This window comes from Phalacrocorax carbo, chromosome 5, assembly GCF_963921805.1.
Source record: "Phalacrocorax carbo chromosome 5, bPhaCar2.1, whole genome shotgun sequence".
NCBI lineage: Eukaryota > Metazoa > Chordata > Aves > Suliformes > Phalacrocoracidae > Phalacrocorax > Phalacrocorax carbo.
In genome coordinates this window covers 54,437,173-54,449,263 of record NC_087517.1, presented here as the reverse complement: position 1 = coordinate 54,449,263, position 12,091 = coordinate 54,437,173, and the positions used below count along the sequence as shown (strand labels likewise).

Sequence of the window (12,091 nt, the reverse complement as noted above, 5' to 3'; positions counted from 1 at the left end):
TTCAGTGAAAGTTAGTGCTTTATATATGTAAATAAGAGCAACTGTGTTTTAAAAGTGTTGGTGACTAGATATCATTGTGTATGTCTAAACATCAGACCACAACTGGTTGGCACTGTTTAAAAGTTTGGCAACAAAACAGAAAGTATTTTAACAAGTTTTTTCCATTAATTGTATCTTCATCAGATTAACTTTAGACAGCTCCTTCATGTTAACTTACCTGAGACAGAGATAAAAAGAGATGGCTTCCCTATGGATTGGTCCAACCTATAAAACCAAAAGAATAATTTTTAGTTTTTATCAGCCTGAACAAGCATCTTCACTTTCTCTAGCTGGAGCAGGGAGACCTCTTTACAAACAAGCAAGGTGAAGTTAAAATCCTTCTGGTTTGTACTGTAAGTGAAGCAGTTGCTTTGGGCTAAGAATACCTTGAAATTAAAAAAATAATAACAAAATGGGATTAGACTTAGATTGGCCTTTAGCTTCTTTAACCACTGTAAAATTTTACCATGCGCATCGCTTTTCCACTTGAACAGCACTGCCTCCTCTTTTCCTTGTTCTTCTGTGGCTTACTTGTTGCATCCATCTGTTGCCTCTTAGTCTACTCTTAAGTGAAATTCTAGCAGAGTAGGCAACAATATTTCACTCTGTATGTATGATACAGCTCCTAATATATAGGGATTACAGTGTATTGTCAAAGCTAGCAGGGACTGAGGCAATACATGTAAGTATAATGAAAATTATAAGTCCCAATCATCAGATTTTTAAGTTTTTTTGCTTTTCCTTCCTGTGTAAAGAGAAAACTTTACTTGAATGCCATTTTATATTTATATATTTTATATTTTGCACAGTCCCTACCAATATGGCACCTGTAACCCTGACTGTTTTTGATCCCCCACCCCCATCACTGACTTGTTTACAAACATCCCTCTGATGGTGTTTATGGATACAGACACTGAACTCTATTGACATACCTGCGCTGTAACTCCTTGATTCGCACCATCAGGTTGAGGTGACCCTGCGAATACTGCTCAATAACATCTCGGACATCATAGGGCTTTCTAGCTTGCTGTAAAATAAAAGACAAAAAACATGCTTTTAAGCCACATGACGTAGGAATGGTCTCTGGTAATGTAGATTTTTTTCAAGAGCAAACAGTAAATTCTTTAAACCCCTTTTAACACTGTGTAAACATTTGAGATATGTTGATTGTTGCCATGATCATACATTTTTTGTGTAATGATTATGACAGTTCTGATTTCATCCACCTTTTTTGTTACTGCAAGTCTACTTGCCTTTCAAAACATTATCTACTGAGCTTGAGGCCAAAAGAACTTGGGGCCAAAAAAGTATATCTGGCTCTTTGCTCAGAAGTTTGTGGCCACTGTAGTTTCTTCTGGAAATAAGGTTCATACTCCTCAGCCAGCAAACAGTAAAGAGGTCCTTCACATGCTCAGTCAGCAGCAAGTTCAGCTCTTACCACGGGAAGGTTAAAGTCCTGGCTGAAGTTGCATGACTGACTTCCTCTTCCAGAAATACTGTCTGGGCTTTCAAATATACTGGGAGATACTGGGAAAATATTGGTGCAAGGAATGACCAGGGAGAAAGCCCTGTGTCTGTAATTTGCACTTCATGCAGTGGCAAGCCTTAATCTGACCTATTAGTAATAAAAACACATTTGTGTAGTATTAAAGACTGTAATTTTAACCAATAAACACCAAGGCTAACTGGAAAGCAAGTGAACGAACTTGTGAAAGTGCAGTGACAAATTAAAAATATCTTAATCCTACATCTAGAAACTAGAGCCCAATCAGTGCCAGAGCTACATATGAGAAGCAGCAATGAAGCTCCAACACAACAGAGAAGAGGAAAGAGAAGAGAGAAGAGTAGGGTGTAAAGTTTATACATTAGACTGAACAGTAACACCTGAACTTATGATTTGGTAGAAAACTTTTTCTTAAAGGTGCCAATCAAATCAGTCAAACAATACAGTAACAATAAATGACATGCCAGCAGTCAAGGGAGGTGATTCTGTCCCTCCACTCCACTCTGATGCCACCCCACCTGGAGTGCCGCGTCCAGCACAGGAGAGACATGGACCTGTTGGAGCGGGTCCAGAGGAGGGTCACAAAAAACGTCAGAGGGCTGGAGCACCTCTCCTGTGAGGATGGGCTGAGAGAGTTGGGGTTGTTCAGCTTGGAGAAGAGAAGGCTCTGGGGAGACCTTACAGCAGCCTTCCAGTACTAAAAGGAGGCTTATAAGAAAGATGGGAATAGACTTTTTAGTAGGGCCTGTTGTGATAGGACAGGGGGCAACAGTTTTAAACTAAAAGAGGGTAGATTTAGACTATATATAAGGAAGAAATTTTTTGCAGTGAGGGTGGTGAAACACTGGAACAGGTTGCCCAGAGAGGAGGTAGATGCCCCATCCCTGGAAACGGTCAAGGTCAGGTTGGATGGGGCTCTGAGCAACCTGATCTAGTTGACGATGTCCCTGCTCGCTGTGGGGGGCGGGGGGGGCGGGCAGATGGACTAGCTAACCTTTATAGATCTCTTCTACCTCAAACTATTCTATTGGTCTATGTTTCTGATTCATTCATTATGTTCTCTATAGATACTCTGCAGATAATTTTCAAGGTTTGGTAAAAACCTCGGTAAGACTGAGTTACAATTTTTCCTTTCTTGTGCCTTTTGAGAAGAAGGAAAAGAGTTTACAGTGGTAGTTTCTAACATAGCAGAATTTGTATCTCATTTAAGGTCTCAGAAATATTTTGTCATCTGTACTTCAAAAGCAGGAGCTGTCTCTGCACTGCTTAACCTTACTTCACATGCAGTAGGTTTTCCTCAATTCCATGCCACAAATACCTTCTTTTTTAAGCCAAAGGAAAGTGGGATACAATATAAAAATCCAGGCTGTGGCACCTTCATACAGTCCCCTGCACCTGCCTGGGAGGTGGCTCCCACATTTCAGGAATCATTACTTTAATAATCACTACTTTCATAATATCACTTCATCAAACAAATTATATTTCAGTCTGCCATATTCCTCAAAGTCAACTGCAAACCTTGGGTGAAATGTGAGATACTCTCTAGTGGAAGGCTAAGCAGGAATGGGAATTGCTTTAATCCAACCAAAAAGCACAAAGGATTCCCAAGAACCCTGACTGCTTACACACATATAAATTATAACTAACGTCCATAAAGAAAGAAATGTTATTCAATTATGGCATAAGCCCATAAGTCTTTCCATGGACTAATACTGTAAACATGATGATATAAAAAGGAATGCTTGGATTATTTCTGTACTATAAATAAGCAAGAGAGAAATCTGCAAGATCAGCTTGAAAACTCCAGGTTCAGAAAAGCTGTTCAGTAAGAATAAAGGTGCAGAGCTTTCTTCTGCCATCCTCATACTCTGATGCAGGTGTCTGGCAGTAGAAAGAATAGGTATGCCCCTGCTTGTTTTTCATTTACTGGGCTGCTTCTTTCTCTTTAAAACGAGAACTGAAAACCTGGAGTAAATAGAATTTATGAATGAAGCACAATTTCTGAGTAGGACAGGGTATTTAACAGTCAGTACTGATTATTCTGTAATTGCTTCATATTGAAAGCTGATCTTTCAGGAGAAAATACTCTTGATGTTGATGTTAGTTTTGTAAAAGGAAAAAAACCTGCAGCAGGCAATGGAGGAGTACTGATGAAACAAAAGTAGAAGCTAGCCCTGCAGCTTTCCTTAACTTCTTCTCTTCTTTACTTTCATTCCTCTGCTAATTAAAGAGTACTCATGGCAAAAATATTCTTAAATGAATTAGAATTTCCCCCATCATATAAGAAATTTTGCAAAAGGCACAAAAGCGAATGCCAACTATTAAATGTGCACCCCTGGCCATTGCTGTTCCCTAGTAACTGCATGTGCAGGAAGGTAGAGCTGGGAAAGGGAGAGCAGAATCTGTGCAAGGGGAATTTCTGGAAAAGGTAGTCAAATAACAGACAAATAAAATGGGTAGAACATCCTTTGAAGCACAGGGCACTCTGAACTACGTTGTTTCATACAGCCCAGTATGGAGATTAGAAAAGATTACACACACAGTTTATGATTCATGCCATGACAAATGAATTACATAAGATGACAAATTATAAGACTATAAATGCAAGATTTTCCAGTGAAATTGTAACAAACCAGGCAACAGTCACTCACGTCATCAGTGGAACTCCAACCTGTATTTTTAGTTTATGCTATGTATGGAATATTTGCCATGGTGAAAAACATAACACAAATTAAAAACATGCTTTAAAAGGAAACTGATTTACTCAACAGGAAGAATTTACATGGAAAGAGAAAAAAAAAATATTTCAAAATGACAATGGGAAATCAGATCAAATCCCTGGTCTCTGGATCTGTGATGGATATCACAGTTGTATCCATGTGCGTAAGTCTTAAGACATTTAGAAACTTTCCTAATTGGAAGACAAAGGTTATTTACTTATGAATCCCGCTAATGGAATAACTGAGTAGGCTGATTTTCTTTCTGAAATTCAGTTGTAAGGTTAGACTGTGCTGAAGACATCTGATTTATAACTAATATATGAAATTCATTTTTGGTAGGTAGAGTGAACAAAGCCTACAAAACTATTAATTTCTAAGTCCTGTTTTTCCTATAATCTACAGATTCTTTCCTTAACCATCAGCCATTCACCTTAACTGATGCACAGGACTTGTGCTGACTACTAGCAGAATGTAATCTTTCTTACACAGTTTCAAACAGTCCTACAGACTTTACAAGAGCATAAACACATCCATTAAAAAGGTATTAATTCTTTATAATATTATGCTGGGTTCTTACATGGACATCATCATATGGGCTGTATTCAAACCTGGAATTTAAAAATAAAGCATAAACTTCTCTTCTTCTTTTAAAGAGGAAATGACGCCCAAGTGCAATGCTTCACAAAGAATTGCCTTTCATGTCCTTTGAAATTTCTTTGTAACCCTGTTTAGCTTCTCTTTATTTATTTTATTGCACTTTTTTTAAACAGTAAGTTTCTGCTTTCTAACCGACTTCTGTCTTTGTGGTGCCATCACCCCCCGCTATTAATTGAGCTCTTAAAAAAACAAAAAATCTATCTACACAAATTTAGGCATACAGGTGTATCCTGCAAACAGCTGGTATAGTTTAAGAACCATGTTGGGTTCATGCTGGGACCTATTTTGCAAAATTTTCCTCTTCCTCCCCTTCTTCCTATGCTTCCCCTCCCCTGAAGCTTCGGAGACATCTCTAAAATACTCCTTTAAGTGCTGGCCTTGCAATTACTTATGTTCCAGCTAATTTTAAGCATGAATAGTCCCATGGACTTCAGCTGGGCTTTTTCAATAGTTATAGAAAAAAGGTCTGAACTTTCTTTTAGGAAGATACATTTCACATAAACACAAGAAGCTTAGAAGGCAAATATCTACCAGAAAACAGCTATGTGGACCTCTTAAATGCTGAAAGATAATTTTTTAAAATGTGTCTTCTGCTTTACCCTAATTTCAGATATTGCATTGGAGTGGTTATTAGAAACTGTATAGTCATTACTTGGCACATGTTTAAACATTTTAATTTCTTATGACCATTTTATGTGCATATAATAGAACAAAGCAGATTTACAACATACTTTTGAGGAAAGAGTAATAACAGTGGTTATCTCTTAATTACAGGAGAGATTTCCAAAAGCACCTTGTGGCTTGAATTTCAAGGTGACTTTGTGCATTAATTTACTTAGGTGCTTTTGAAAACTGTACCTTTGGTGCTCTCCAAATTTTTAAACTCGATCATAACCTTGTATTCAGAAATTGTGGAGAAGTATCAGATATCCCCTGTATGTTCCTATTGGGAGATTCTGCTTCTGACAGAAACAGCAGCGTGTCACTTGTACGCAGGAGTGACTTGAGATACTTTTCACTTCAGCTTAACTGATATTTTTACTTCTTTAGTAACAGCTAATATTGATAGCTCAGGAAGAAGAAAGCCTACTAAAGAAGGATGAGAGACAACCTTGTTGAGGGATTTTGTAGATGGCCAGGATGAGGTCTTTTGCAGATGTGAAAGTGAGAGTACAACTGAGAAGCCAGATTAGCAACTGGGATACTGAGTACAAACAAGTTCTAAGTATGAACTGAATAGTCCCATTCTATTCAGTCAAATGCCTTTTCAGCTTCTATCAAGTCATCTGCCGCAGGGGAGTTTAGTTTATTTGCCAGGTGGATAATGTTGCACACAGCGTTCAGGCATTTTCAAAATCTGTTTTTGACAAATACCACTTGGGAAGTAGATATATAATGTGTAGATTTCTTGTTTCTAAGCAGTTTAGTTAATACCATGGCAAATATTTTATGATCTAAATTTATGAGAGCAATGATTCAGTAATTACCACGGAGCAAAGGATCACAATCAGGTTTTAGAATGAAAATAAATCAAAGTTTAATGTAACTGGTCACATTTAGGCAGTTTTTCACAGAACAGCAGTGGACACGTCACTGGAATGGGCCATATTCCTTGCCAAGTTACAAGTGCTGACCAGAAAGTGTTAAGAAGCTTCTCAACAAAACGACTATAAAATTTTTTTTCAAGTAGTCCAGACATTGTGCCTTTCTTAATTTTAGTCTAATAAAAAGACATGTGAAATGTGCTAGCAGAAACTTTCTGAAAGAGTGTTCTCTCCGTGACCCCAGACATGGGAGATTTCAGCCTATATGGTGACAGTCTGAATACAAATCTCTGAAAAGCTCAGGCAACCTTAGCCATAAATTAGCTCATGAATTTTAGTAAAAATAAAAATTTTCAAAGAAGGAAACTGCTAAAGAATTCAAGCAGTTCTGCTTCTCAATAAGGAATTCAGAATCACAGTTTTGAAGCAGCAGCAAGCATTGCCTTACAGAAATGATGCTCTCTTGTACTGTTAGTCATCATCAGCATCTTTTTGATCCTAAACTTTTGCACCCTTCAAATATTTGAAGGAAAAAGGACACACACACACACCACCCCCCTTTTTTTGGGATAGATTAACAGCAGGAAAGCTTTTTAGACTACCGTAAGCAGTAGTGCCACAGTCATATATATGAAAATGGATGTGGGCAGTTAAGCCCCTCTTGTTTCTTTGTGTTTTCAGTTTTGAAGCCTGTTCTCCAGGGATTGTCCCTTATTCATTAATTTTAAGTAATATATTTCTTCATATATATATATATTCGTCTGGTTTAAATCAAGCTGAAGGCTGTTGACACATGGGTGTTTACTGGTCTAATGAAATTGATTTAGAAATCACATTCTTAGAAAGTCTGCAGTCAGAATTTTTTATTCAGACCAGGCAACAAGCTTAATTAGCTACCGTTAAATGCTTACGATATGGCAATATCACAGCAAGTGAAGTGGCAGACAGGAAACGTATGCCAGTGAGGGCTGGAGGAATAAAGAGCACTGATATCTCACAAACTTGGAAGGAGGTCTCTTACCTATGCAGAGGGGTGAAGGGAAAAGGAAGGAGAAACCTTCTAATATGCTAACAAATTTCCACCCCAGTTTCTTACCGGGACTTCATTATCATTGAGACAGCAACAAGGCTGAGGTATTATTTTAATCTCTAATCCTACTGACTCAGCATGACAGTAACATACAGCTCAGATTTAATGGAGACATATGAGAATGTTTGCACTGTGAGAAAGAGGCAGCGATAACAGAGGGTTAAGGGTCAAGTCCATTAGCAGAAAATAACATTTTAATTCAGACTGCATTTCAGGAGTTTAGCCTATTTCCCCTGTGTCCAGCTGACTAACCTGCTACTAAACAACCACCCTATTGAAGAAGGGAGAGAATAGTGGGTGTAGCTCGCCACTACCGAAATGAATTGATAGTTTCTCTTAAGTTTCTAAAAGAAGCAATGAATCAAGAGAATAAAAGCGTTTATTTAGAAAAGGAGCTTTCTATTCACAACTCACCTGAAACTTTTTCTTGGCCACAAAATACTGCATCCTACGAATCACCTTAATTGCAGCACGGTGGTGTTCTCGAAGCCTGTGGGAAAAAGGAGGAAGGTGAGTGGGGGGGGGGGAAAGGGCATCTCCATCCAGACAATAAAAACAACAGCCTGCAGTAAATGCTTCACTAACATGTGAATGTGTAATGCAAGCAGTTGAGATTCAGCCTGGGAGCACAAGACACTATTATGTTGACCTTCCCCACCTTCCAAGGGGGCTAAAAAAATGCAGGATTTTATCTGACCTATGCTAGGTTTGCATACATTTGACAGCAAAAAGTGGTGTCCACATAAACTCCTCCTATGTCTAAGCAAACCTCCTCCCATCTTTCCCAATTTCTTCTGTGAAGAAACCTGAGCTATCAAGTTCTTGCATATTCAGCCATACAAAGCTTTTCTACACGGTCACTCTAGAATTCCAGCTTCTGTTTTTTTGATTAGGTTTCTGTTGGCTTTTTGGTTGGCTAGGGGTTTTTTGGTGTGTGTCCGCCCCCCCCCCCCCCCCCCCAAGTCTTGTACAATATGTTTCTTCACTGACATGAATTTGTTTTTCAAAATTTCTTAAAAAAAAAAAAACACTTTGAAGATTTTTGAGTCGACTGCTAAACAGTCCAAATGATCTTGTGGTAGCTGAATGCAACATCTACATACACATGTATCCCAAAACCAATCTGTAAGTGTATATAAAGACAAAATAATCTGGAAGGTCTTTAAACAAACACATCTCCCTTTTCAAGTACATACATATGAACTGAAAACAGAATTAAAAACAGTAATTTGCTCTTTGTACTTTAAAATACCAGATTTTCATAGTATCTGACATCAGTTTTGAAACAATTCATTAAGAGCAACAGATAGTTTACATTTTTCAAAGTTTGCAAAAACGATGGATTTTTCTTCTTAACATTAAAATACCAAATAAAACATTTAAACTATGCTGACGATTTATTCTGCTTGCTCATTCTATTACTTTTATTAAGATGCCCTTGTATGACATTATTGCACAATCTTCCTTCCCTTTGTATATGCAGGAACATCTAGTTTGGCTAACTCTCATCCCAAACAGACTTCTAGTGATGGCTTTGGGGAAGCAGCAGTAAAAGCGGAGCTAGATATTCTAGATGTTTTATCTTTACAAAATTATTATTAGCAATGATGATAGACAGGCATATTGACATGTGACTAGGCAGTCACATGGGATGGAAAAATCATATTTAAGTTCTGCACAGGTTTGGGTTTTTGGTATGATATAGCATGGTATCACCCAAGCCTCTCCAGTTGAATATAACCTGGAATTTTAGTAAGTATTCACATATTTCCTCAGGACAAATTTCTTCCTGCAAACAGAAGGTCTGCATGTGCAAATGGTGGATGTCTGTCCTCTGAACAGCACAGCAAGTGTAGCTGGGGCATCCCCTTTCTGAAAACTCACACTTTCTAGTGGGAAAATAGCTTTCTGCAAAGCCAAAACCATTTTCTGCTCATAGACACTGCCTCTCAGGTGTTTTCCTTTTGTTACAGAAATTGTTCAGATTTAGCAATGATGTCAAGAAAAGATTGCTTTCTCCAGATACCATATAAAATACAGTTGCTTTTCAAACTAATAACGTACAGCTTTTCACCACAGGTCTATAGATTGCTGAGACTGTAAGTGCATTTAGATAAAGTGACTGTGCCTCAATAATTATGCACTGATCTGTGAATCTGCAGATGGAACTGTATAGGAAGGCCCTTCCCTCTTAATACCTTACTGAGGTGCCTCAGTGAGATTCTCTCTAGGACCCTGCTCTCGCAGATCTAACTGCAAGATCATGGTTCACATTATAAAAATGGAAATTTGCTCCTCCTAACCGGGATGGCTGCCTGCTTGGATCGGGTCCCAGTGAACGGAGATAGCCTGATGCTAGTTCATGGTATTCCCGTTCTGTGAGCCCTTGCTGCATCATTCTGCTGCTAGGGACAAGGACAACTTCCCCAAAACCCAAAGGAAATAAAGTGTTTGGGGGTTTTAAGTTCTGCTTCACAGAGACAGGAGCCAAAAAGATAAACACTGCTTAATTTGCTATTAAGTATCAAAGGTGTGAAAGTGTAACTGTCACGCAGCTGTACATCCGCTACATAAACGCACACAAAAACATCTTATGACAAATAGAAATAAATTTCAATTGCAATAAAACTGCTTGTAGTATTTTGGTTTATGCCTCATTTCCTCTGGGGTGTTCTTCACAGTCAATTATTTCTGACTAAAGTATTTTTCTTTGGGACAGACAAACACTAGTAAAGTACACCAAATCCCTCATTCTCTATCTAGATGACAAGTCTCATCTATAAGCAAGACAGCCGGATAATAAAAATTATATTAGCCATATAGTGAAATAACAAAACTATACGGCCAAAATGGTTTTCCAATGCAGCTATTTTACATTAATCATTGTTCAGTGCTAACATGAACTTCCATGCCAGGAGGGAAAGTTAATATTCTCATTTTATTCCCTCCCATTTCCAGCTCCAGTAGGAAACCTTACAGTAAACTTCTTTCTGCTTATACTGTAAAATCTAATTCTGCACAACATGCTGTCCTGATTCCCTAAGATTAAATGCTTCTCTGATGAGGGAAGGGAATAAAGGATTTAATTAGTAGCCAAGGTTATGATTCACGGTTGTTTGATCTCTCTCACAAACTGGTAACAAATACTTTAGTAAATTCAGGGTTTAACCATTAACTGGCGATATTTGTTTGTTCAGCCACTTGTGACATCTCTGAGTTCTGGTTACAGAATGTCTGTCTGCAGCCTCTGGGGACATACAGCATGCTTAGAAGCCAGACAGCCACTCAATATAACATTACTGTCCTCAGAGCAAGAGCTTCATGAACACTTTTGTTTTTTTTAAGGAGTGTGGTGGGAAATGACATCATCTGAGAGTGCTTAAAGACAGCAGCGACGTACCTCCCCTGTGCATACATCCCCCCAGCAAGCGGGAGACACCCTTTGGAGAAGTACTGCTGCGCGAAGCAAGTCTCCGATGGCAGAGTTGCCCTCCCTCAGCCCCTACAGACAGAGTTTTCAGGGACTGCTGGGATACCCTGGAGAGTCCGCCTGCTTCAGTGTAGCTGTGGGAGCTAAGCTTTCTTGTGACTGAAATCCCTCTTTTTTTTTTCTTTTTTTTTTTTAACACATTTGGTTTTGCCTAACTTTAGAATAAAGCTTGTTTGATAAGTGCATTAGCAACAGGGTCAGCGGACAAAATTTTTGCCTTTTTGTTAACGAAGACGTTTTCCTCTCCTGAGCGTTTATCAGGTTTTACAGTCTCACCCTCACCATACCCATTAATCTCACGATAACCAACATCCAAAGGGACTTGCAAATCGCAGTTTGAATGATTCCAATAACCATCAGCATATTACCTTCAAAAATAAACTGAAGTAGTTTGCATGCCCATAAAATCAAGCTCAGGATTACTGCTTCCAATACTAGACAATATCTCAGCCTGTGCCTTTCTGAAGAAAAATTGCCAATAGCTTTCACTGGCTACCAGTAATTTTCTTTCTCAATATAAACATGACATCGAGATCACCTTGAACACAGCACATACTATGCGACATTTCCTGTGGACTTAAACACATAAACTTCAGTCTCGAAGCCACCAATGAAGCTGCAACATTGTCAGAAAGACAGATGCCAGAAAGATGAAGAAGGATGTAACAACTCATCAACAACAGAAAACCATCAATAGATTCATACAAACCTACACTACTTGTAGGTACAAACTAGGTTTGCTTTATTTGTGCACTGATAAAGTAGCCTGTTGTGGATGCAGGTGCTCCTCAAAGTATAAGAAATGAGGATAAAAAAAACCCCGGCAATAAAATACAATGGATTGCGCACCCACATTACAAAAGAAAGCCTGGAAGAATAAAATGACTAGAAATCATTAGTTTTTTCTGCCTCCTTTTGTTGTTAGGATACTTAACCTACAACAGGTCATTTGGAGGAAACCTGGTCTCTTCATTAGTCCATCAGAAACCTGGACTCGAATTTCATGTAATTTGGAAAGCAAGCACGCTGAAGAACTTCAGGTAATTT

General features: G+C 38.5%; 1 protein-coding gene across 2 annotated transcripts in view; it reads right to left on the bottom strand.

Annotated features, from left to right (window-relative positions):
• The window catches only part of KCNQ1 (potassium voltage-gated channel subfamily Q member 1), a 377,552-nt gene that overhangs the window by 111,458 nt on the left and 254,003 nt on the right, over positions 1-12,091 (bottom strand). For both annotated transcript variants that reach the window (XM_064452526.1, XM_064452527.1), the window contains 3 exons: positions 7,969-8,044; positions 972-1,066; positions 218-264 (listed from right to left, as the gene is read on the bottom strand). In XM_064452526.1, the coding sequence (XP_064308596.1) occupies positions 218-264; positions 972-1,066; positions 7,969-8,044 (218 nt within the window). The remainder of the gene's footprint in view (positions 1-217; positions 265-971; positions 1,067-7,968; positions 8,045-12,091) is intronic.